Source organism: Coregonus lavaretus (assembly GCF_964263955.1).
Source record: "Coregonus lavaretus genome assembly, chromosome: 25".
Lineage (NCBI taxonomy): Eukaryota > Metazoa > Chordata > Actinopteri > Salmoniformes > Salmonidae > Coregonus > Coregonus lavaretus.
This window is the reverse complement of record NC_140012.1, coordinates 3,015,431-3,043,360: the sequence shown is the minus strand read 5'-3', so window position 1 is coordinate 3,043,360 and position 27,930 is coordinate 3,015,431. Positions and strand designations below refer to the sequence as shown.

The following is a 27,930-nucleotide window of genomic DNA, read 5'->3' as shown; positions in this document are numbered from 1 at the left end:
CAGGTTTCCCTCAAGAATTTCCCTGTATTTAGCGGCATCCATCATTCCTTCCAATTCTGACCAGTTTCCCAGTCCCTGCCGATGAAAAACATCCCCACAGCATGATGCTGCCACCACCATGGTTCACTGTGGGGATGGTGTTCCCCGGGTGAGGAGAGGTGTTGGGTTTGCGCCAGACATAGCGTTGTTGCCTCTCTGATTAATGCCCTCCTTGCCTGGTCCGTGAGTTTTGGTGGGCGGCCCTCTCTTGGCAGGTTTGTTGTAGTGCCAATATTCTTTCCATGTTTTAATAATGGATTTAATGGTGCTCCGTGAGATGTTCAAAGTTTCTGATGTTTTTTTATAACCCAACCCTGACCTGTATGGAGAGCTCCTTGGTCTTCATAGTGCCGCTTGCTTGGTGGTGCCCCTTGCGTTGTGGTGTTGCAGACTCTGGGGCCTTTCAGAACAGGTGTATATATACACTGAGATCATATGACACTTAAAGTCCACCTGTGTGCAATCTATTTACCTAATTATGTGACTTCTGAAGGTAATTGGTTGCACCAGATCTTATTTAGGGGCATCATAGCAAAGGGGGTGAATACACATTCACGCACCCCTTTTCCGTTATTTATTTTTTAGAATCATTTGAAACAAGTTATATTTTTCATTTCACCTCACCAATTTGGACTATTTTCTGCATGTCCATTACATGAAATCCAAATAAAAATCCATAAAAAATTACAGGTTGCAATGCAACAAAATAGGAAAAACGCCAAGGGGATGAATACTTTTGCAAGGCACTGCAAAAGGTTTACATACACCTTAGCCAAATACATTTAAACTCAGTTTTTCACAATTCCTGACATTTAATCCTAGTAAAAATTCCCTGTTTTAGGTCAGTTAGGATCACCACTTTATTTTAAGAATGTGAAATGTCAGAATAATAGTAGAGAGAAAGATGTATTTCAGCTTTTATTTCTTTCAACACATTCCCAGTGGGTCAGAAGTTTACATACACTCAATTAGTATTTGGTAGCAATTAGTATTTGGTAGCATTGCCTTTAAATTGTTTAACTTGGATAAAACGTGTTGGGTAGCCTTCCACAAGCTTCCAACAATAAGTTGGGTGAATTTAGGCCCATTACTCCTGACAGAGCTGGTGTAACTGAGTCAGGTTTGTAGGCCTCCTTGCTCGCACACGCTTTTTCAGTTCTGCCCACAAATTTTCCATAGGATTGAGGTCAGGGCTTTGTGAAGGCCACTCCAATACCTTGACTTCGTTGTCCTTAAGTCATTTTGCCACAACTTTGGAAGTATGCTTTGGGTCATTATCCATTTGGAAGACCCATTTGCGACCAAGCTTTAACTTCCTGACTGATGTCTTGAGATGTTGCTTCAATATATCCACATAATTTTCCTTCCTCATGATGCCATCTATTTTGTGAATTGAACATGCTGCTGCCACCCCTGTGCTTCACGGTTGGGATGGTGTTCTTCGGCTTTCCCCCAAACATAACGATGGTCATTGCGCCATCGTTATGTTTGGATCTAGTGGCACAGGATCAGGATCTAGTGGCACAGTTGAGTGGCCACTAGAGTGGCGCAGTGGTCTAAGTGGCGCAGTGGTCTAAGGCACTGCATCGCAGTGCTAACTGTGCCACTAGATCCTGGTTCGAATCCAGGCTCTGTCGCAGCCGGCCGCGACCGGGAGACTCATGGGCGGCGCACAATTGGCCCAGCGTCGTCCAGGGTAGAGGAGGGAATGGCCGGCAGGGATGTAGCTCAGTTGATAGAGCATGGCGTTTGCAACGCCAGGGTTGTGGGTTCGATTCCCACGGGGGGCCAGTATAAAAAAAAAAATGTATTCACTAACTGTAAGTCGCTCTGGATAAGAGCGTCTGCTAAATGACTAAAATGTAAATGTAAATGTCATTATGGCCAAGCAGTTCTATTTTTGTTTCATCAGACCAGAGGACATTTCTCCAAAAAGTACGATCTTTGTCCCCATGTGCAGTTGCAAACCGTAGTCTGGCTTTTTTATGGCGGTTTTGGAGCAGTGGCTTCTTCCTTGCTGAGCGGCCTTTCAAGTTATGTCGATATAGAACTCGGTTTATTGTGGATATAGATACTTTTGTACCTGTTTCCTCCAGCATCTTCACAAAGTACCTTCTTCTCTAGGAGACAGAACTTGTCTCCGTCCTGAGCGGTACGACGGCTGCGTGGTCCCATGGTGTTTATACTTGCGTACTATTGTTTGCACAGATGAACGTGGTACCTTCAGGCGTTTGGAAATTGCTCCCAAGGATGAACCAGACCTGTGGAGGTCTACAATTTTTTTTCTGAGGTCTTGGCTGATTTCTTTTGATTTTCACATGTTGTCAAGCAAAGAGGCACGGAGTTTGAAGGTAGGCCTTGAAATACATCCACAGGTACACCTCCAATTGACTCAAATGATGTCAATTAGCCCATCAGAAGCTTCTAAAGCCATTACATTAAATTTCTGACCCACTGGAATTGTGATACAGGGAATTATACGTGAAATAATCTGTCTAAACAATTGTTGGAAACGCACAAAGTAGATGTCTTAACCGACTTGCCAAAACTATAGTTTGTTAACAAGAAATTTGTGGAGTGGTTGAAAAACAAGTTTTAATGACTCCAAACTAAGTGTATGTAAACTTCCGACTTCAACTGTGTATATATACAGCTCTGGAAAAAATTAAGAGGCCACTGCAAATTTTTCTTAAATCAGCATCTCTACATGTATGACAGCCATTCCATTCCAGTGTCTGTTGAATTCCAACACAGGCACACCTCATTCTACTGAATTAGGTACTGATTAGGTGATCACCTGAACCAAATCTTATTTAACGGGGAAAAGTATAAAGACCACTGCTGTGGTCATCACTATCCTCTTGCAATAGGACCAGTTGGATGGCAAAAACAGTGCTAATAGTACCTCAAAAGTAATATCAATCAAAAAATAACTATTGACCATGCCAAAAGAGTTGAAAGGGAACGTTTTGAGTGAGGAAAAGAAAGGTTCAATTCTGGCTTTACTGGCAGAGAGATACAGTGAGCGTCAGCTTGCTTCCATCCTTAAAATGTCAAAGACAGCGGTTCATAAGAACAAGGTCAAGCAGCAGACATTGGGGACAACAAAGCTACAGACCGGCAGATGGCGAAAACGACTCTCTACTGACCGGGATGACCGCCAACTAATTTGAATGTCACTCAACAACCGTAGGATGACATCAAGTGACCTACAAAAAGAATGGAAAACGGCAGCTGGGGTGAAGTGCACGGCGAGAACGGTTCGAAACAGGCTCCTAGGGGCAGGTCTGAAGTTGTGCAAAGCTAGAAAAAAGCCCTTAATCAATGAGAAGCAAAGAAGAGCCAGGCTGAGGTTTGCAAAAGACCATAAGGATTGGGCCGTAGAGGACTGGAGTAAGGTCATCTTCTCTGATGAGTCCAATTTTCAGCTTTTCCCAACACCTGGGCGTCTAATGGTTAGACGGAGACCTGGAGAGGCCTACAAGCCACAGTGGCTCGCACCCACTGTGAAATTTGGTGGAGGATTGGTGATGATCTGGGGGTGCTTCAGCAAGGCTGGAATCGGGCAGATGTCTTTGTGAAGGACGCATGAATCAAGCCACGTACAAGGTTGTCCTGGAAGAAATTTTTTATAAATTGATTTGCATTTTAATGAGGGAAATACGTATTTGACCCCTCTGCAAAACATGACTTAGTACTTGGTGGCAAAACCCTTGTTGGCAATCACAGAGGTCAGACGTTTCTTGTAGTTGGCCACCAGGTTTGCACACATCTCAGGAGGGATTTTGTCCTACTCCTCTCTGCAGATCTTCTCCAAGTCATTAAGGTTGAGGCTGACGTTTGGCAACTCGAACCTTCAGCTCCCTCCACAGATTTTCTATGGGATTAAGGTCTGGAGACTGGCTAGGCCACTCCAGGACCTTAATGTGCCTCTTCTTGAGCCACTCCTTTGTTGCCTTGGCCGTGTGTTTTGGGTCATTGTCATGCTGGAATACCCATCCACCATTTTCAATGCCCTGGCTGAGGGAAGGAGGTTCTCACCCAAGATTTGACGGTACAAGGCCCCGTCTATCGTCCATTTGATGCGGTGAAGTTGTCCTGTCCCCTTAGCAGAAAAACACCCCCAAAGCACAATGTTTCCACCTCCATGTTTGATGGTGGGGATGGTGTTCTTGGGGTCATAGGCAGCATTCCTCCTCCTCCAAACATGGCGAGTTGAGTTGATGCCAAAGAGCTCCATTTTGGTCTCATCTGACCACAACACTTTCACCCAGTTCTCCTCTGAATCATTCAGATGTTCATTGGCAAACTTCAGACGGGCCTGTATATGTGCTTTCTTGAGCAGGGGGACCTTGCGGACGCTGCAGGATTTCAGTCTGTCACGGCGTAGTGTGTTACCAATTGTTTTCTTGGTGACTATGGTCCCAGCTGCCTTGAGATCATTGACAAGATCCTCCCGTGTAGTTCTGGGCTGATTCCTCACCGTTCTCATGATCCTTGCAACTCCACGAGGTGAGATCTTGCATGGAGCCCCAGGCCGAGGGAGATTGACAGTTCTTTTGTGTTTCTTCCATTTGCGAATAATCGCACCAACTGTTGTCACCTTCTCACCAAGCTGCTTGGCGATGGTCTTGTGGCCCATTCCAGCCTTGTGTAGGTCTACAATCTTGTCCCTGACATCCTTGGAGAGATCTTTGGTCTTGGCCATGGTGGAGAGTTTGGAATCTGATTGATTGATTGCTTCTGTGGACAGGTGTCTTTTATACAGGTAACAAACTGAGATTAGGAGCACTCCCTTTAAGAGTGTGCTCCTAATCTCAGCTCGTTATCTGTATAAAAAGACACCTGGGAGACAGAAATCTTTCTGATTGAGAGGGGGTCAAATACTTATTTCCCTCATTATAATGCAAATCAATTTATGACATGCGTCTTTCTAGATTTTTTTTTTGTTTTCTGTCTCACTGTTCAAATAAACCTACCATTAAAATTATAGACTGATCATTTCTTTGTCAGTGGGCAAACGTACAAAATCAGCAGGGGATCAAATACTTTTTCCCCCTCACTGTACATATCTAGTCCCTCTCATTCCAACTCACCTCGGGGTAGGCTTCTCTCCCAAAGGGTGGGGGGAACTCCACGTCACCCCACTTGGCCTTGCAGATGTATTCGGCCGTGGCATCAATTTTGGCTGCCATGTCGAGGATGAACACGCCATCTTGGGTGACCACTGGAGAGAAAAAGAAATGGCATGATACATAAATGGAGAGTTGAAGACAACAGCTGATTTGCATTGAGAAATTAAAAGTGAGTGGTACTGCTGAGCCATTGTTGTGGGAGCTTGGTTGTAAAAGCCTGGCTTTTTAGGGCATTTTCACATAATTCAAGCAGGTCCAGATTTCATTTGCATTTCATATACTTTATACCACAGTGATAAAACATAAAAATAAACGAGTTACATATGGGGATATTATTTGACGATATATTGTATCGATAATATTTTTGTGCTAGTTTGCTGTACCTGCACCAAAGCTCCATTATTTTTCCTAAATACAGTGCCTTCAGAAAGTATTCACACCCTTTGACGTTTCCCACATTTTGTTGTGTTAGACTGAATTTAAAATGGATTAAATTGAGATTTTCTGTCAATGCCCTACACACAATACCCCATAATGTCAAAGTAGAATTATGTTTTTCAAAATGTTTACAAATGAATTACAAATGAAAAGCTAAAATGTCTTGAGTCAATAAGTATTCAACCCCTTTGTTATGGCAAATCTAAGTTCAGGAGTAAAAATGTGTTTAACAAGTCACTTAAGAAGTTGCAAGGACAATAGTGTTTAACATGATTTTTGAATGACTACCTCATCTCTGTTCACTACCCATACAATTATCTGTAAAAAAAAACTAAAAACAAAGAAGATATTGAATATCCCTTTGAGCATGTTGAAGTAATTAAACTTTGGATGGTGCATTAACACACCCAGTCACTACAAAGATACATGCGTCCTTCCTAACTCAGTTGCCGGAAAGGAAGGAAATCGCTTAGCGATTTCCCCATGAGGCCAATGGTGACTTTAAAACAGTTACAGAGTTTAATGGCTGAGATAGGACAAAACTGAGGATGGATCAACAACATTGTAGGTAATCATAACATAATTGACAGAGTGAAAAGAAGAAAGCCTGTACAGATTAAAAATATTCCAAAACATGCATCCTGTTTGCAACAAGGCACTAAAGTAATACTGCAAAAAATGTGGCAAAGCAATTAACTCTGTCCTGAATACAAAGTGTTATTGCATTTGCCCCAGAAATACAACACATTACAGAGTACCACTCACCATATTTTCAAGGATAGTGGTGGCTGCATCATGTTATGGGTATGCTTGTGATCGTTAAGGACTGGGGAGTTTTTCTGAATAAAAAAATTAACGTAATGGAGCTAAGCACAGGCAAAATCCTAGAGGAACCTGGTTCAGTCTGCTTTCCACCAGACAGTGGGATATGAATTCACCTTTCAGCAGGACAATAACCTAAAACAAGGCCGAGTATACACTGGAGAAGATCGTAAATGTTCCTGAATGGCCGAGTTACAGTTGACTTAAATATTTTGCAAGACCTGAAAATGGTTGTCTAGCAATGATTAACAACCAATTTGCCAGAGCTTGAAGAATTTTGAAATGTTGCACAATCCAGGTGTGGAAAGCTCTTAGAGACTCACCCAGAAAGACTCACAGCTGTAATAGCTACCAAAAGTGCTTCTACAAAGTATTGACTCAGGGGTGTAAATACTTACAGTGGGGAGAACAAGTATTTGATAACCTGCAAAATCGGCAGTGTTTCCTACTTACAAAGCATGTAGAGGTCTGTACTTTTTATCATAGGTACACTTCAACAGTGAGAGACGAAATCTAAAACAAAAATCCAGAACATCACGTTGTATGATTTTTAAGTAATTAATTTGCATTTTATTGCATGACATAAGTATTTGATCACCTACCAACCAGTAAGAATTCCAGGCTCTCACAGACCTGTTAGTTTTTCTTAAAGAAGCCCTCCTGTTCTCCACTCATTACCTGTATTAACTGCACCCGTTTGAAGTCGTTACCTGTATAAAAGACACCTGTCCACACACTCAATCAAACAGACTCCAACCTCTCCACAATGGCCAAGACCAGAGAGCTGTGTAAGGACATCAGGGATACAATTGTAGACCTGCACAAGGCTGGGATGGGCTACAGGACAATAGGCAAGCAGCTTGGTGAGAAGGCAACAACTGTTGGCACAATTATTAGAAAATTGAAGAAGTTCAAGAGGACGGTCAATCACCCTCGGTCTGGGGCTCCATGCAAGATCTCACCTCGTGGGGCATCAATGATCATGAGGAAGGTGAGGGATCAGCCCAGAACTACACGGCAGGACCTGGTCAATGACCTGAAGAGAGCTGGGACCACAGTCTCAAAGAAAACCATTACGCCGTCATGGATTAAAATCCTGCAGCGCACACAAGGTCCCCCTGCTCAAGCCAGCGCATGTCCAGGCCCGTCTGAAGTTTGCCAATGACCATCTGGATGATCCAGAGGAGGAATGGGAGAAGGTCATGTGGTCTGATGAGACAAAAATAGAGCTTTTTGGTCTAAACTCCACTCGCCGTGTTTGGAGGAAGAAGAAGGATGAGTACAACCCCAAGAACACCATCCCAACCGTGAAGCATGGAGGTGGAAACATCATTCTTTGGGGATGCTTTTCTGCAAAGGGGACAGGACGACTGCACCGTATTGAGGGGAGGATGGATGGGGCCATATATCGCGAGGTCTTGGCCAACAACCTCCTTCCCTCAGTAAGAGCATTGAAGATTGGTCGTGGCTGGGTCTTCCAGCATGACAACGACCCGAAACAGACAGCCAGGGCAACTAAGGAGTGGCTCCGTAAGAAGCATCTCAAGGTCCTGGAGTGGCCTAGCCAGTCTCCAGACCTGAACCCAATAGAAAATCTTTGGAGGGAGCTAAAAGTCCGTATTGCCCAGCGACAGCCCCAAAACCTGAAGGATCTGGAGAAGGTCTGTATGGAGGAGTGGGCCAAAATCCCTGCTGCAGTGTGTGCAAACCTGGTCAAGACCTACAGGAAACGTATGATCTCTGTAATTGCAAACAAAGGTTTCTGTACCAAATATTAAGTTCTGCTTTTCTGATGTATCAAATACTTATGTCATGCAATAAAATGCAAATTAATTACTTAAAAATCATACAATGTGATTTTCTGGATATTTGTTTTAGATTCCGTCTCTCACAGTTGAAGTGTAACTATGATAACAATTACAGACCTCTACATGCTTTCTAAGTAGGAAAACCTGAAAAATCGGCAGTGTATCAAATACTTGTTCTCCCCACTGTATGTAAATGAGATATTTCGGCATTTAGTTTTCAATAAATTTGCTGACATTTCTAAAAACATGTTTTCACTTTGTCATTATGGGATGGGGTATTGTGTGTAGATGGGTGAGAGAGAAAAAATAATATTTAATCAATTTTGAATTCAGGCTGTAACAACAAAATGTGGATTAAGTCATTGGGTATGAATACTTTTTGAAGGCACTGTAGGTTGTTCTCCATCTCTTTTTAAATAGGGAGACAATTTGTTTTCAGCAATTTTATTTCCATGACTGATCAAAAATAGTTCTCATGGCTCTGGCTTGTCCCTCTGCAGCCGGCATATGGTGAGCAGTATGTTTGGAACATCGAATCGCAATAAAATCACAGTACCGAATTGCAACACGTAACATACTGGCACCTAAGTATCGTTATAATATCGTCTCGTGAGGTCTCTGGCAATTCCCAACCCTAGTACAAAAAGCTCCAGGATCCGGACCATACAGGGACATATGAAAGCATCCTTAATTAAACGTCCAAGTAAAATAGCCTTAGTAAAACAAGTGTACTTACCCAGTGGGTTGATCTCCAGGTAAGTGAAGTAAAGGTCCTCATACAGGTTAAAGAGACCCACAACAAAACTGGCCAGGACCCTGCATACAACAAACAAACATCAACAGTTTAGATCAGAGGACAGCCATCTTGGAAAACTGCATATAAGACCAAATGGTAAAGCGTACACAAGATAAGTCTTTTTTTATTGGGGTTTTAAAATATATAATAATAAACTATCTAAACATTCCTAAAGGTTTTCACATTAGCAGGAAATAAAAGAATGGAGTGAGATTAATATGAAAATGGAAACAACTTGTATTAACCTACTCCCTATTACAATATAACGGTTAGAACATCTGTCGCAATGGCACTCTATTCCCTATAAATCAGGGGTATTCAACTCTTACCCTACGAGGTCCGGAGCCTGCTGGTTCTGTTCTACCTGATAATTAATTGCACACACCTGGTGTTCCAGGTCTATAGTAAATCAATGCCTGATTAGAGGGGAAGAATGAACAAATATAAAAAGCAGTGGAACTTGCTTCTAGGTCCAGAGTTGAATTTGAGGGCCCTATATAGTGCACTACTTCTGAACAGAGCCCTATCGGCCCTGGTCAAAAGTAGTGCACTATATATGGAATATTGTGCCATGTGGGATGCACACACTGAGTTTACAGAATACTAGACAGACAATCATCACTTGAACTTCTGGAACCCCCCAGGGTGAAACAGTGAGCTACTCACCACACCGACAAGACAAGCGTCCCAAATGGTACCCTATTCCCTACATAGTGCACTACTTTTGACCAGGGCCCATAGGTCAAAAGTAGTGCACTATATTGTGGACACAGCGCAATGACCTTGGATGAGTCCTAAATGGCACTCCATACCCTATATAGTGCACTACTTAGGGAATAGCGGTGCAGATTGGGACGTATCCAAGTTAATTTCACTGTATCCACTGTCCAGCCTAATGGGGAGTGCATGGCCTGTAAACACTATAAATAACTGAGACGTTTGTAATTGAGTCAGACTCTACTTGTCATGGGTGGGAAAGTGGAGAAAGAGGGAAATGTTAAGTACTCCCACTAGTTCACCACAGAATGACACCGAATGTTGAGGGGGACACCATAATACCGTGAAGTGATCTAGTGAAATCACTAAACCTCGAGTCACAGTCAAATTCCAAGCACTGTAACTGTTATAACCACAAATAGATGCTAAGTGGCATAACAAAATCCAAGTCCAGGCACTTGTGTGGGTTTGAAAGAAAAAGCCTTTAACGTGTGGCCTAATTAGTAAGTCATTATTAAAATACACCAATGCGTATCGGTTAATGCTTTCATCAGGGCGTCTCAATACCTAGAATTGTAGCCTGAGTCCTTCATACTCAAGTCCAAGTACAGTCGCGAGTCCCTTGGTATTGCTAAAAGATGCGGTCCAACAAACTTTGAAGCAACATCTCGTAACATCGAAAGCGAAATGGCTTGGTGATGAACATTGCAGGTTCCTCGTTCTACTGAGACTTTTTAAAGGGGTTGTGACTCAGGAGGTTTCAGTGCATGTACAGTACCAGTCAAAGGTTTGGACACCTACTCATTCAAGGGTTTTTCTTTATTGTTTACCATTTTCTATATTGTAGAATAATAGTCATCAAAACTATGAAATAACACATATGGAATCATGTAGTAACCAACAAAGTGTTAAACAAATATTATATTTTAAATTTGAGATGCTTCAAATAGCCACCCTTTGCCTTAATGACAGCTTTGCACACTCTTGTCAGTCTCTCAACAAGCTTCATGAGGTAGTCACCTGGAATGCATTTCAATTAACAGGTGTACCTTCATTAAAGTTAATTTGTGGAATTGATTTCCGTCTTAATGCGTTTGAGCCAATCAGTTGTGTTGTGACAAGGTGGGGCGGGGGGGGGGGGGGGGGGGTATACAGAAGATGGTCTTTTACCAAATAGGGCTAAGTCCATATTATAGCAAGAACAGCTCAAATAGGCAAAGAGAAAACAACAGTCCATCATTACTTTAAGACATGAAGTTTCAATCAATACAGAAGATTAAGAACTTTGAACGTTTCTTCAAGTGCAGTCGCAAAATCCATCAAGCGCTATGATAAAACTGGCTCTCATGAGGACCGCCACAGGAAAGGAAGACCCAGAGTTACCTCTGCTGCAGAGGATAAGTTCATTAGAGAGTTACCAGCCTCAGAAATTGCAGCCCAAATAAATGCTTCAGAGTTCAAGTAACAGACACATCTCAACAACTGTTCAGAAGGGACTGTGTGAATCAGGCCTTCATGGTCGAATTGCTGCAAAGAAACCACTACTGAAGGACACCAATAAGAAGAAGAGACCTGCTTGGGCCAAGAAACACGAGCAATGGACATTAAATTTGTCCAAATTTGAGATTTTTGGTTCAAATCGCTGTCTTTGTGAGATTTGGTGTGGGTGAACGGATGATCTCCGCATGTGTAGTTCCCACCCTAAAGCATGGAGGAGGAGGTGTTATGGTGTGGGGGTGCTTTGCTTGTGACACTGTCTGATTTATTTAGAATTCAAGGCATACTTATCCAGCATGGCTACCACAACATTCTGCAGCGATACGCCATCCAATCTGGTTTGGGCTTAGTGGGACTATCATTTGATTTTCAACAGGACAATGACCCAACCCACCTACAGGCTGTGTAAGGGCTATTTTACCAAGAAGGAGAGTGATGGAGTGCTGCATCAGATGACCTGGCCTCCACAATCCCCGGACCTTAACCCAATTGAGATGATTTGGGATGAGCCGGACAGCAGTGAAGGAAAAGCAGCCAACAAGTGCTCAGCATATGTGGGAACTCCTTCAAGACTATTGGAAAAGCATTCCAGGTGAAGCTGGTTGATAGAATGCCAAGAGTGTGCAAAGCTGTCATCAAAGGCAAAGGGTGGCTATTTTAAGAATCTCAAATATAAAATATATTTTGATTTGTTTAACACTTCTTTTGGTTACTACATGATTCCATATGTGTTATTTCATAGTTTTGATGTCTTCACTATTATTATACAATGTAAAAAATAGTAAAAATAAAGAAAAACTGCAGCTGAAAGCAAAGGTTGGGGAGAGGACAGACTTTCTCAATGCAAGCAAAAAAAACAAAAATGCCTCCGCACAATCAGCCTCCGTCCTTGTTTTATGTGGCATCGGCAGTTGAGCGTATGCTATCTGTGAGCATTGGTGATCGGATCTTTCACACCATAAATATTGTGAAGCTTAAAAAAATGTGTGCTGGAGAAAAGAAAAGGGACTAAACTCTGTAACCCCTGTATAGCTTTTTCTTTAAAGCAGGGGTGTCAAACTCAATTCCGTGAGGGCAGAGTGTCTGCGGGTTTTCGCACCTCCCATGTATGTGATTGATCAATTAAGGTAATTGATATGTTAGGAACTCCCCTCACCTGGTTGTCTAGGTTATAACTGGGCATGAACTGAAGGGAAATAACAAAAGCCCTCCAGCGATTGAGTTTGACACCCCTGACCTACGGCTCTCGGACACTTACTCTTTCTTGTTGCCCGGCACGTGCGTGAGGAGCTGCTCCTCGACAGTGTCCTCGCTCAGTTTGTCGTCCACTCCCACCAGCAGCCTCTGGGCCTTGGCGTCCACGTCCCCCACATCAATGCCTCCCTCGTGGTGGAAGAGCACGTGGTCTCCCTCTCGGGTGGCGTAGATGCATATGTAGAACTCTTCCTCCTGCAGAGCACAAAAGGAGGGGTAGTAAGGGATGGAATAAAAGTTAGAGGTAGATTGTTTTGATAGTTATATTACAGTGCATTCATTAAGTATTCAGACCCCTTGACTTTTTCCACATTGTTACATTACAGCCTTATTCTAAAATGGATTCCGTTTTTTTTCTTCTTCTCCTGATCAATCTACACACAATACCCCATAATGACAAAGCAAAAACAGGTTTACATTTTTTTGTTGCAAAAAAAATAAATATACAAACTGAAATATGACATTTACATAAGTATTCAGACCCTTTACTCAGCACTTTGTTGAAGCACCTTTGGCAGCGATTACAGCCTCGAGTCTTATTGGGTATGACGCTACAAGCGTCGCACACCTGTATTTGGGGAGTTTCTCCCATTCTTTTCTGCATATCCACTCAAGCTCGGTCAGGTTGGATGGGGAGCGTCGCTGCACAGCTATTTTCAGGTCTCTCCAGAGATGTTCGATCGGGTTCAAGTTCAGTCTCTTGCTGGGCCACTCAAGGACATTCAGAGACTTGTCCCAAAGCCACTCCTGCGTTGTCTTGGCTGTGTGCTTAGGGCCGTTGTCCTGTTGGAAGGTGAACCTTTGCCCCAGTCTGAGGTCCTAAGCGCTCTGCAGCAGGTTTTCATCAAGGATCTCTCTGTACTTTGCTCCGTTCACTTTCCCTTAATCCTGACTAGTCTCCCAGTCCCTGCCGCTGAAAAACATCCCCACAGCATGATGCTGCCACCACCATGATTCACCGTAGGGATGGTGCCATGTTTCCTCCAGACGTGACGCTTGGCAATCAGGCCAAAGAGTTCAATCTTGGTTTCATCAGACCAGAGAATCTTGTTTCACATGGTCTGAGAGTCCTTTAGGTGGCTTCCGTCTGGCCACTCTACCATAAAGGCCTGACTGGTGGAGTTCTGCAGAGATGGTTGTCCTTCTGGAAGGTTCTCCCATCTCCACAGACGAACTCTGGAGCTCTGTCAGAGTGACCATCTCTGGTCACCTCCCTACCAAGGCCCTTCTCCCCCAAATGCTCAGTTTGGCTGGGCGGCCAGCTCTAGGAAGAGTCTTGGTGGTTCCAAACTTCTTCCATTTAAGAATGATGGAGGCCAATGTGTTCTTGTAGACCTTCAATGCTGCAGAAATGTTTTGATAACCTTCCCCAGATCTGTGCCTTGACACAATCCTGTCTCGGAGCTCTATGGACAATTCCTTCGACCTCATGGCTTGGTTTTTGCTCTGACATGCACTGTCAACTGTGGGACCTTATATAGACAGGTGTATGCCTTTGCAAATCATGTCCAATTAATTGAATTTACCACAGGTGGACTCCAATCAAGTTGTAGTAACATCTCAAGGATGATCAATGGAAACAGGATGCACCTCAGCTCAATTTCAAGTCTCAAAGCAAAGTATCTGAATACTTAAGTAAATAAGGTATTTATGTTTTTTAAATACATTTGCAAACATTTCAAAAGCTGTTTTCACTTTGTCATTATGGGGTATTGTGTGTAGATTGATGAGGAAAAGTGTTTATTTAATCAATTTTAGAACAAAATGTGGAAAAAGGGAAGGAGTCTTAATACTTTCCGAATGCACTGTATATTGATATTGGCCAATCCACGTACAGCTACCCCTCCTCATAGGTAGTACATTCAAGACAACCTCACACAAATTACCTGTGTATGTGCAACAAACGGTTCAATGAGAAAGTTCTTCAGGATGCCTTTCGCTTTTGCCACCTGGTGAGAAACAGTAAAATAGATTAATTCAACATTTAGTTTAGTATTATTCTGTGGCAAAGGGATATGAAGCTGTCTGAGGGAATTGTATTTTCACATTATGAAGCACTGTGGAAAAGCAACACACTCAATTGTGGAAAATCATGATTCTGCATAAATGCTCTATTCTGCAGAAAAATGCTATTAATGATCCATTCTGCTGAAAAGCTGGCCCTAGAAAGAAGTGCAGTAAAATCAAAAAGAGCATCGGCCCTAATAAGGTTGTTTTGGCCGTACTAGCCTCCTGACATTGGCATTACATAACCTCTGACCCCTTGCTTCAGGGGTTCTAAACATAACTCTGAGCCCTCCGGTCATGGCAGTAGAGAGACAGATGGCAACAAGTACTGTCTGGCACTTGGTGAACATGCCGCAGTTCACAAACCAGGGTCGTATTCATTAGTGCACACCATAGGACAGGGTTCCCCAACTGTTGGTCCACGGGTGATTTTATTTGCCCCCCAAGAGTTTATAATTGTTGGACATATGACTGTAAAAACACCAGCAAATCAGCTCCAAATGATTTTAATTTTGGAGAATCTGTTCCAAAGTATTCCCACGCATAATATAGAGATATGTGATTGTATACAAATGTAAGCAAGGTTTTAAAATTATTATGTTTTAGTCAAACATATCCGTTTGGGCTTCTTGCGGTCAATTTGCAGTCTATTAATTATTTGTAATTAAGTTCCAGCCCCCTAACCATCCGTTCAAGAAGAAAAAAATAACCGTCCCGTGGCTGAATCTAGTTGATGATCCGTGCCATAGGAAAACAGTCAGAATACGACTCGGGTCCCTAAAACCTGGTCTCCCTAACTTGCTCCCTCCGAGTTAAATCAGACAGGCTCATTGTAAGGAATTTTGAAAGTTCCTATCCTTTCCTCTTTAGAAGGTGAAAAGAGGAAGGCCTGTGGTCTGGACACTGTGGACACTGTGGACAAAGAGTCTGAAGACTGGTTTTCTGACACAGTTGACACAATCCACGACACAGTTGACCGCAGCTTGACAATACTGTGGTCACGTTGTGAAGAACACAGGGAACAGTGTAACTCGGCGGCATATTGCATAACTCGTGGTTGAGCTGTGATGAGCAGTGTGTCGTGGATTAGCAGCCCCTGAAAAAGGCACCCGTCCGCATGCCACACATTCACAGCATTAACAAGCCCAGAGCAGCACACTGTCAGGGAAGGGGAACCTGCCAATGAGCAGAGAGCATTGTTCCCTCAAGCACCGCCATCTCACTACTACCTCTGCAGCTCTGATGGACAGCTAGATAAGAAAAGCAGGCCTAGTTCCATTCTTGTTTGGAGATCTGAACAAGCAGGATGGGAGGAAGCAAAATGGAGATGATGGCTCCATGCCAGGTCTCCCTGGAAAACAGTGGCAAGTGTTATTGGAGTGGACTATCCTGGCTAAATAGATTTTGTAAAGGCTACACTAAGCACTACAATGGCTAGGCCTATAGATTAAAGTCAAATTGCTTTCACCCATCCAGCCTTTTTAATTCTGCAAACATCAAGGCTGTATACTAGGTGTACAAACACGCTCCAGCTCTCCCACAAACTCCTGTAACTTTCTAACTCCTGCAGCAGGCACCCACCTCCGCCAGTGTCAAATTGGCTGCAGCTATAAACTTTGTGGATCCAAGCCAAGGAAAAAACAGGGAACCTGGCAGTGGAGTTTCTGTTTACGAAGTTGAGGGAGGAGTAGGGTGAAGTTGCTCCTACATGCTGATCTGGGGTCAGTTTGGTTAAGGTTAGGATTGGGGAAGGGAAAGCTGATCATAGATCTGTAACTAGGGGAAACTTCACACTGGAGAATGCATGCATTCAGAAAGAGACAGCGAGAGCGTGAGCAAAAAGAGAGAGAAACACAGAGAGCTACCAATCAACTCACGGAGGTCTCTCTCATGAGGCGGGGCTTGAGCCACTCCCGCACGCCCACCAGGTCCAGGTCAACGCCCACCAGGCCCAGCTTCCCTCTGCCCTTGATCAGCTGGTCTGGCTTCACCACCAATCGCTGTAGGGGGAATGGACAACACCAATGTTAGCATGACAACAGCACACAGGGGATTGTTTCTCTGTCTTTTGTGCCTGGACTTGTCTACCGTTCACCCGGTGATTGTAAATATATTGGTTGTGTGATAGGGTTGTCACGAAACCAGTGTAGGAATGCTCAAAAGTATAATAGCAAGCAAACAAAACATTAAGCCAAAATCATTTGAGGAAAAAAGCACTAGATAGTTACAAGATGGCGCTGACAGACACTGTCACCCTGTTTCTTGCTCCTAGCCAACTTTGCAGGATTTAAAATTTTTTTTTGGCACTATTTCAGAACCTTTCTTGTACCTACAGCCAAGAATAACTTTGGGATATTAGATCGCTGGTCACTCATCAGAAATTCGACTTCCCTGACCTGGATCCTTTGTTTGAACTTCCAGAGGCAGCTCTATTCATCCCGGGGGCTGCACCAAAACGCTGACGCACAAGAAGAGGAAGTAGTGGGGCCCTAGTCAGAATCCGGCGGCGTGCATACAATCCACCGCTTCAGAGTATATTACTCACTTACGTTCAGTCCCTTGACAATGTAGATGAGCTCAGGGCGACTGTAGGGACTGTAACATACTCCGTTTTACAGAATCATGGCTCTCTCCGGATATATTGTCCCAGTCCATTCAGCCAGCGGTGTTCTCCGTCCATCGCGGGGACAGGAAAGAACTCTCCGGGAAAAAGAAAGGCGGAGGGGTTTGTTTCATGATTAACTGATTGTGGTAACGTACAAGAACTCAAGTCCCTTTGTTCTCCAGATCTGGAATACCTTCATTACCTCGCAAGATAACTTTATTTAGTCATCGACGTAAAATACTACCGAAATTCTATCAACACATCTCCTGTGCTACACATCATGGACCCTGGATCATACCTACTCTCCTTTCCTGGACGGCTGAAAGGCCCTCCCTTCTGCAAATCAGATCACGCCACTAAAGGAAGCACTCATGGTAAGGACTGTTCAACGTTGGTCTGACCAATCGGAATCTATGCTTCAAGATTGTTTTGATCAAGCGGACTGGGAAATGTACCGGGTCGCATCAGAATAGTATCGACGTATACACTGACTCAGTGACTGGGTTCATCAGGAAATGTATAAAAGGATATTGTTCCCACTGTGACGATTTGAACTTACCCTAACCAAAAGCAGTGGATAGATGGCATCATTTGCGCAACACTGAAAGTGCGAACCACCGCATTTAGCCATGGCAAGGTGACTGGGAACATGGACGTGTACAAACAAACCAGCTAGGACTCCTAAGGCAATCAAATGACAGTACAGGGACAAAGTGGAGTCGCAATTCAACGGCTCAGAGACGACATGTATGTGGCAGGGACTCCAGAAAATCACAGCTTATAAAGCGAAAGCCAGCTACAGTGAGGGAAAAAAGTATTTGATCCCCTGCTGATTTTGTACGTTTGCCCACTGACAAAGACATGATCAGTCTATAATGTTAATGGTAGGTTTATTTGAACAGTGAGAGACAGAATAACAACATAAAAATCCAGAAGAATGCATGTCAAAAATGTTATAAATTTATTTGCATTTTAATGAGGGAAATAAGTATTTGACCCCTCTGCAAAAATGACTTGGTGGCAAAACCCTTGTTGGCAATCACAGAGGTCAGACGTTTCTTGTAGTTGGCCACCAGGTTTGCACACATCTCAGGAGGGATTTTGACCCACTCCTCTTTGCAGATCTTCTCCAAGTCATTAAGGTTTCGAGGCTGATGTTTGGCAACTCGAACCTTCAGCTACCTCCACAGATTTTCTATGGGATTAAGGACTGGAGACTGGCTAGGCCACTCCAGGACCTTAATGTGCTTCTTCTTGGGCCACTCCTTTGTTGCCTTGGCCATGTGTTTTGAGTCATTGTCCTGCTGGAATACCCATCCACGACCCATTTTCAATGCCCTGGCTGAGGGAAGGAGGTTCTCACCCAAGATTTGACGGTACATGGTCCCGTCCATCGTCCCTTTGATGCGGTGAAGTTGTCCTGTCTTCTTAGCAGAAAAACACCCCCAAAGCATAATGTTTCCACCTCCATATTTGACGGTGGGGGTGGTGTTCTTGGGATCATAGGCAGCATTCCTCCTCCTCCAACACGGCGAGTTGAGTTGATGCCAAAGAGCTCGATTTTGGTCTCATCTGACCACAACACTTTCACCCAGTTCTCCTCTGAATCATTCAGATGTTCATTGGCAAACTTCAGACGGGCTTGTATATGTGCTTTCTTGAGCAGGGGGACCTTGCGGGCACTGCAGAATTTCAGTCCTTCACGGCGTAGTGTGTTACCAATTGTTTTCTTGGTGACTATGGTCCCAGCTGCCTTGAGATCTTTGACAAGATCCTCCCGTGTATTTCTGGGCTGATTCCTCACTGTTCTCATGATCATTGCAACTCCACAAGGTGAGATCTTGCATGGAGCCCCAGGCCGAGGGAGTTTGACAGTTATTTTGTGTTTCTTCCATTTGCGAATAATCGCACCAACTGTTGTCAGCTTCTCGCCAAGCTGCTTGGCGATGGTCTTGTAGCCCATTCCAGCCTTGTGTAGGTCTACAATCTTGTCCCTGACATCCTTGGAGAGCTCTTTGGTCTTGGCCATGGTGGAGAGTTCGGAATCTGATTGATTGATTGCTTCTGTGGACAGGTGTCTTTTATACAGGTAACAAGCTGAGATTAGGAGCACTCCCTTTAATAGTGTGCTCCTAATCTCAGCTCGTTACCTGTATAAAAGACACCTGGGAGCCAGAAATCTTTCTGATTGAGAGGGGGTCAAATTCTTATTTCCCTCATTAAAATGCAAATCAATTTATAACATTTTTGACATGCATTTTTCTGGATGTTTTTGTTGTTATTCTGTCTCTCACTGTTCAAATAAACCTACCATTAAAATTATAGACTGATAATTTCTTTGTCAATGGACAAACGTACAACATCAGCGGGGGATCAAATACTTTTTTCCCTCACTGTACGTCGCACACACAGACGCCGAACTCCCAGACAAGCTAAACACCTACGCCTGCTTCAAAGAAAACCTCGAGCCGTCGACGGAGAGCATCCTGTCGGGCTGTATCAACACCTGGTATGGCAATTGCACCATCTGGCTCTCTAGAGGGTGGTGCGGTCAGCTCAACATGTCACCGGGGGCACATTACCTGCCCTTCAGGACATCTACAGCACGTGGTGTCACAGGAAGGCCAAGAAGATAATCAAGGACCTCAGCCACCTGAGCCAGAGCCTGTTCACCCCGCTCTAGAAGGCAGAGACAGTACAGGTCATTAAACCTGGGAACGAGAGACTGATAAACAGCTTCAATCTCCAAGCCATTAGACTGTTAAACAGTCAGGACTAGCCGGCCTCCACCCAGTACCCTGCCTTGAACCTTAGTCATTAAACACTGGACACTTAAATAATGTTACATACCGTTTTACCCACTTTATATGTATCAGTGCATTCAGAAAGTATTCAGACCCTTTGACTTTTTCGACATTTTGTTACGTTACAGCCTTATTCTAAAATTAATTAAAATTATGTTTTCCCCCCCCTCATCAACTTACACACAATACCCCATAATGACAAAGCCAAAACAGGTAAAACAGGAAAATTGGGTATCAGTATCATGAAACTGGTATTGTGACAACACCTAGCACTGTGTGATTATTTGTTAATGTACAAGAAGGTGAGAAAAATGTCCTTGCTGGAAGACAATACTATTTTATTGTACCTCGGTCAGTAGCCATGGGTGGTCCTGCGTCAAGCGGTCCCAGTCCGTCTCTGAGGTGACACTGGCGTAGCGGAAGCGGTTCTGCACGGCCGCCGATGTGCAGATGTGCTTGTAGAGGAATTCCTTCCCCGTCTGCTCTGAGATGGCTTTGGCCGACATGGCGAATCACTGGCTCACTATCTAGCAGAGGGCCTGGCATGAGAGGGAAGAGGTCAGAAAAGATTCAGGAGCAGTTAGTACCGGTCCACACAGAAGTCCTTGAATTTGTAAGAGGAATGTTACCCTCCTAGAGTCGATTGACACACCGGTGTTTGTCAGACCATGTCATCCCGAAAATCGGTCTTCTCACGAAAACGTATGTAGCGTCCGAAACGGGTTGACCTAAAAACTATTATGACCACTCTATTGAAAGGGGAGACTCTCCGTTTTGGTCTTCGACACCCACATGTCACAGGACTCATCTGAAGATATCCAATACCATTTCTTTTTTTTTATGAATTAAAGTATAAAGGTAGTTTTGCACCTACGCCCAAAAAGTAGTTAAATGTGTAAATAAATAAATAAATAAATAAATATATATATATATAATGAGCTTTCTTAAATATCCTATATATAGGACAGACACTTCATAACCTTGTTTATTAAGATTTATTTTTTGACTGTCTTTGCCATTTATGAATATGTTATTCAATGCGTTTTTCTGGCCTATAGTAGTAAAGGCCAAATATAATATTTTATCCAAATTTGTTTTAATATTTTTGGGGGGATACATAAAAGGGTTGTAAAATTCAAAAAAGCTAAATGATCCACGGTAAGACCATCTTAAAACAACTCCATATGTCAGCTTAGAACTACTTCAGGCTCAGGGTTGTTCACCAGTCACCACCTGTTGTGCAGATTGCACTGTGTCAGGGTAAACTCAAGCCTCCATAGCTGCAGAGTATCTGCTTTGTTTGTTCTTGCCTTTTAATTAGTGGCCTATTTTGACCTCAGAAACCAGGGTGCAGATTTATCAATAGCCGGCAGAAGCGAGAGTAGTAGGCTAAATTATTATATGGTGCAGAAAGAGACTACCATCTGACAACATGCGCAAACACTCAATATGAATTTAAAGACAGAGCTGTATGAGAGGATGACAATCAGAATGTGTGTTGTGAGAATAGTGAGCAGCCTGCTGAATATGAAATCCAATATATTGTGTTCAATTTCTCTCCTGATCCTGACCGCAAATGGAATTGTGTACTAATGAAAATATATGCCAAAAACATGTTATAGTTATGTTGTTTCATTTTAGGTCTACTGGTAAATGTAAGACGCGTAAACCTTTTTCTAAATCTGTCCCCAGTTGTGGTTCAATCAAAGGAAAAGAAAACCAGCTGGACTGTCACTCTTTAGGACAGGTGCGATGTTCTTCTGTCTCAAACGTATTTTGATGTAACCCCCGCTCTGGTCTGTTTGGAATTTTGATTGCTTTAATTAAGTTGATGGCATGTTAAACCAGGGGGTTTTGGGCTGGCTTTGGGACAATACAGCTCTTCAGCTTGCAGACACGACAGCTCTTCAGGAACATGGAGTCCTAAAATACAACCACGTCAAACCCACTAATCAGTGTGGGAACAGCACCCTCCAAGGACACCGCAGGTTACTTTCAGGAACTAGGCAAAACAAGCAAACACTAGAAAACTGCCAAAACGTCACCACACCGAATGGGAGAAAATCCAGATGTGCAAAGCTGATACAGACATACCCAAAACTACTCGAAGCTGTAATCACCGCCAAAGGTGATTCTACAAAGTATTGACTCAGGGGTGTGAATACTTATGTCAATGACATATCTGTACTTCATTTTCAATAAATGTTCAAACATTTCTAAAAACGTGTTTTCACATTGTCATTATGGGGTATTGTGTGTAGATGGGTGAGAAAAAAAATCTATTTAATAATTTTTTAATTCAGGCTGTAACACAAATGTGGAATAAGTCAAGGGGTATGAATACTTTGAGGGTACTGTTACACCGTTTCTTCTAAGTAACTTTTATGACTTGAGAGGCATTTTTAACTGTCTTGGACGTTGTCACTTAGCTACAAAGATTTTGGTATTTTATTTTTTGTGTAATTTTACCCCCTTTTCTCCCCAGATCTTGTTTCATCGCTGCAACTCCCCAACGGGCTTGGGGGAGGCAAAGGTCGAGTCATGCGTCCTCCGAAACATGACCCGCCAAGCCGCACTGTTTCTTAACAACTGCTCGCTTAACCTGCCAGCCTCACCAATGTGTCGGAGGAAACACTGTTCAAATGATGACAGCTTGCATGCGCCCGGCCCACCACAAGGAATCGCTAGAGCACGATGAGCCAAGGAAAGCCCCCCGGCCAAACCCTCCCCTAACCCGGACGACGCTGGGCCAATTGTGCGCCGCCCTATGGGACTCCCGTTCACGGCCGGCTGTGACACAGCCTGGGATCGAACCCCAGGCTGTAGTGATGCCTCAACTACAGCCTGGGTGATGCAGTGCCTTAGATCGCTGTGCCACTCGGGAAGCCCAGCTACAATGATTTTTGACACAACACTGACATGAAATACTTTCCAAGTAAAAGATGACTTAATAATTGATTGATTACCGTCATCAGGCATTTGCATAAGCTATGTAGCCATCATCCTTCCCCGACAGAGTCAGCCATGACTTAGCAATAGGTTGCTGTTCATAAATTCATGCCAATATTAAAATCCATGAGACATTATTTGAAATCCTTTATGAGTAAAATATAGTGCAAGGGTAAATTACATAATATCAACCCAATCAGGGCCCATAGTAGCTAGCTAGCCTCTGCGAATCAGAGTGTGGACTGGACAAACCTACGCTCATCTCTAACGTTTAGATAAAAACAATTCAAAACAGTCCCTTTACAAGTCAGAATGTTGAATACACCTCATTTGAACTTACTCTACCTGTCTTCCTCTGATTTCATCCTTCTGCTGGTGGAAGTTTTAGAAGAAATAGCCACAGGGAAGTATTATTAAACCGACTTCAAAAAGCAGGTCTCGGTGTATGGCGATCACGATTTGTTTGCTCATCAATAAGGCATGCACACAAGACAGAGGTAAAGGCAAGTAGTGCATGCTAACCAAAGTCTAGCAGGTGCTTACATGGTTTTGCACATGTGCCAGGTGATAGAAATATCAAAGGCGTTTTCAAAAGTCCATTAATAATACTTTCATGTGGCTATTGTGTCTCTTAATTTTGACCCGAATAAGGACCAACCACACAGACAAACGGTAGAGTAAGTTCATATGTAATTTTATTCAACATTCTGGCTGGTAAGGAAACGTTCCAAGTTTTTGCAGTGCTTTACAGGGCTCTACAGAGATACGATTTTACTCGCATATGCGCCTAAATATTTTGCTGTGTGACCTGGAATTGTAATTCAGGAGCACCAGTGCGCCTAGATAAATTAAGGGTTCTAGCTTTAACTTGGAACTGACAGCATTTTAGTAACACGAAATCTATTCAAATCTGTTCAACCCCCAGGAAGTATGACATTTTAAAAAATGTAAAACTAAAAACTGACAAGTAAGCATTTAGATATGGTAATTTCACACATTTTTAGAATGTTTGGGAATGATGTATCCTAAGACATTTGTGAAAATTCTATAGCAGTATAGAGTGAGAAAGCGGCTGTGCGTTTGGACAATAAAATAAAATAAATAAATTGGTCATTTAGCAGACGCTCTTATCCAGAGCGACATACAGGAGCAATTAGGGTTAAGTGCCTTGCTCAAGGGCACAGACAGATTTTTCACCTAGTCAGCTCGGGGATTAGAACCAGCGACCTTTCGGTTACTGGCACAACGCTCTTAACCACTAAGCTACCTGCCGGCCTATTAGTAGACACTGCAGTAAATAAAACATCTGTCTCGTCCAGGACCGGAGTCTACGCAGACCGGTGGACCATTGCCAACCAGAGCTACAGTAGGCCTTTATGCAAACAAGCCATTCGGCACACAGGCCTGCAATCCTTCACTTTGAACTGGACTGTGTGTTTACAGGCAGTTGTAACAGCAAGGCTTTAGAACGTATTCGCCAACCCCCACAAAATACACCTGAATGGATTCCTGCAAATATTTAAATACCATGGGAGTCCTCTTACATTTGGGAACTTTACAGTCCTATTGATCAAACAACCATGAAAAAGGTAGGCTCTCTCTCCCTCAGTTCAGCACATCAACAACACCAAAATCAACAACTAATGCTAGCCAGAGCAAGATGAACTAAAATCTAAATGAAGGAACATTAGATAAACCCTCAAACTTTTTCAGCTAGTTGCCCGTCAAAATTGCACAGATAAACGATGGGGAATTGTAGCCTACTCGTCCTTCTGTGCAGCTTGCCTGCAACCAAGCTAACTGGCTAAAGTTGGCTAGCTAGCTACTTCCAGACAAATAAGAGAACACCTCACTCTGACCATTTTACTCGCCCTAGCAGAGCTGGTTAACTAGGCTGTTTACATGTTATCTAGAGTGTTCGTGACTAACTATTACTTTTTTTTTTTGCATACGTTTACTGACACCGGTCATATTAAGCTGGTTGCGCGTTCGTAAATTCATCAATTATTCTAAACTCTGCTCTGGCACACAGACGAGTGTGCTCTGAAATCTGAGTAGATAGCCAGAGTGAAGTTGTTCAAGTCCTTGCTGGCTAACCAAATGACACTTGCATCTCTAGCTGTGTATAGCCACCAAAAAAACGATACGAGGGGAAAAAGTCAGTCACTCACCTACTCCTCCAATGACATGACATGCTCCTAGCAGCTAGCTAGTGTCAGGTTCAGTGTTTTTAACGTGCTGCATAAATAGATACGCTAGCCTATTAGCCACGTTATGATTGACTTGTGATCACTGCCATTGCTAGTTTGATTGTATTGACATTCCCAGCCTTAGTTACATTTGTTCGTTTTTGTCCAAACTCTTGAGTCATTGAAACTGAAACAGTGCATCCCGAATGGAGGCAGCAAACGATGTACCAGGCCAGCTGTGATTTACAACTTGATAGCAATATTTGTTGGACTACCAAGAAACGTATTGGTGAATTATATTAATCATGCATTGAACTGCATCCATCTATTCTGCCAACAAAGCCTTAGTGTACATCATGGAATGTTGAGTCAAAACCTCTTATAGTTATAGTTAGTTTTGTAGCATAAACTTTTTGACTGATATGATTGCCTGTTTCTTTCATATATGCAAAATTGTTAACGCTGTCAGTTCCACTTTAATATATCAAATATATTTATTTGTGCGCATATATTTTTCAATTTAGGCGCACACGTGCTCCTTGTACAAAAGGTCGGTGTACAGACGTGCTTTATTTCAGACTGTAAACAGAAAGCTTTTATCACTGTCTGATTTACTAGGCAGCTAACTAGATAACGAACAAACATACGTTTGCTACAAAGACGCACAACACTTCAACTCTTCACAACACCTTATTGTGATAGTGGTTAGCAGTAGCTAAGTAGCTATTAACATTGAGCCCGGAACATCCTCCTGAGTTGGTGATTGAACGCAGATTACAAAACTACCTACAGTATCAGTTACAGAAAAAAAATGTGTATCACATGTTAGATAGCTTGCCAGTGAGCTACTCAGTCCTGGCTTGGGGTAGGTAACAGCTTTAGCTAAACAGGCACGTTAAAGATGGAATTGCTTGTTAGCTGGCTAAATTAAATAGCTAACGTTAGAGGAAACACTCACCAACACTTTGTTGGCAATTTAGTCGCTGCTGAACTAACTACAACTAGCTACACTACACTAGTAGCTAGCTAAGTAGGGAAGGGCAGATTTGACACCGCCAGAGGGTTTCCACTAGCTTCTATATACACAAAGTCAGATTCCACTGCCACAAAGTCAAAATGGCTAAATTAAGGTTAGGCATAAAGTTAGCAGTGTGGTTAGGTTAAAAATAAAATGTTAAGAGGCATTGAAGAAATGGGCGGGGTTTATTACTTTGTAGTGACGACCCCGCCAGACGTTCCTAGCATCATGCTCGCTAGGTAAATTTCGAAGTAGCTATACATGAAGAAAGTCAGAAAATATAGAATCATACCTTATGAGAATGCCACGTCCTATGGATGTACAAATTGTGTCCTTGTTGCTACTAACTAGCTAGTTTAGAGGGCTCCGCAATCTACGCCAAGTACAGCCGTCCTCTCTTGCCACCTCACTTCTCTCGTTTTTGTCGCCCCATAATCTGCCGATACGATTGCGACCTCTCTCGGCTGTTCCATTGGCTCAAACATAACCACGTGGGGATATCCCTCCACGCCATTCACGCCCACTACCAGTGGGCAAGGTTTCTTCTTCTTTAAGTTTTATTGACGAATCGTAACCGACTGACTTGCATACACCGACACTTACTGTACTGGAGTGTGAGGCCGCTCACGACCTATCTATACCAGTATATTCTCTAAACTAACCCTGAATTTCTAATAAAATAAAATAATTCCCTACAAACCTCACTACTCCCATCACCCCGAATCAATGTTTTAATTTCCCCTCTACCCAACTGCACCTGTATATCCACAATATTATTTTTCACTGCTCTTTTTGCTATTATATGTACTATATCATTTCCATAAACAACTGGAAGAGCAGGAATCCAATAGAACTGAATTTCGAAACCAATTCTTTGTAACACCAACAACAACATCATTACTTTTAACCATAAATCCTCACGTTCTGACAATCCAGATCTTAAACTACACAAAACTCATGCAGAGTCCGAACATATTACTACTCTTCTTGGTTGCACCTCATCTGTAATACAACAATTATCGCAACCATTTCTGTTGAATATACAGATACATTTGTTAGTCTCTTGCATAGATTAACATCGAACTCAGGAATAAATACACCTGCTCCTGTCTTCCCATTCATGGGATCCTTTGAACCAACTGTATACACAGCAAGACAATAATAAAACTGATTACTAATATATTGATCCACTATTGTTCCTACATTATCTTCTTCACACCACTATTTATTTTCTTCTATCAGGCTAAGATCAACATGTGGTCTTGTATAAAACCACGGTGGTACATTTCCTATTGACACAGATGGCCCTATAACAATATCTCTGAGTCCATATTCCTCAACCCTTTTTCCAATCTCTGTGCCAAAACCCCTCTTTTGATATCGTTCATATTCCCAGCAGTCTTCCAATACCATCAGTGTATTTGGAAAGCCATAGTCAGTCAATAAATAATATAATAATACTTGTAGGAAAGGTTTTCATCTTTAGCTCACAATCTGTGGAAACTACACGATTAGAAAGGTTCAAAATGATTGTAAAGCATTACAGCACAATTGAAAAATATATGCCACATGGAAACCAAACGAGGGTGGTCTATGTTGATAGGTGGGATGGGCTGAGAGTTGCTGAGGGGTGGGATTAAAGAGCTTATGTTTGGTAATGTATTATTGTTATGTGATTGTTTTATATAAAAGTACCATGAATGTAAAATGTGTATGTAAAATGTATATGTAAAATGTATGAATATGTAGCAGAAAAGTTGTAAAAATCTAACAAGATATGTGTCCTTCGAAGAGAGGGGGTGGGGTGGATGGGTTAATAATAATAAAACAACATTTTTTTCTTCTTTTTTTT

The 27,930-nt window shown here is 42.7% G+C and overlaps 1 protein-coding gene across 1 annotated transcript in view; it reads right to left on the bottom strand.

The window, feature by feature from the left end:
* Positions 1–26,516, bottom strand: part of LOC311101057 (ATP-citrate synthase-like) — a 97,985-nt gene extending 71,469 nt beyond the window's left edge. The window contains exons 1-7 of the mRNA XM_084142093.1: positions 26,371–26,516; positions 20,270–20,461; positions 16,391–16,513; positions 14,393–14,455; positions 12,511–12,701; positions 8,979–9,058; positions 5,136–5,266 (exon numbers count right to left, since the gene is read on the bottom strand). Of these exons, the coding sequence (XP_083998219.1) occupies positions 5,136–5,266; positions 8,979–9,058; positions 12,511–12,701; positions 14,393–14,455; positions 16,391–16,513; positions 20,270–20,428 (747 nt within the window). The 5' untranslated portion in view covers positions 20,429–20,461; positions 26,371–26,516. The remainder of the gene's footprint in view (positions 1–5,135; positions 5,267–8,978; positions 9,059–12,510; positions 12,702–14,392; positions 14,456–16,390; positions 16,514–20,269; positions 20,462–26,370) is intronic.
* Positions 26,517–27,930: the final 1,414 nt, after the last annotated feature.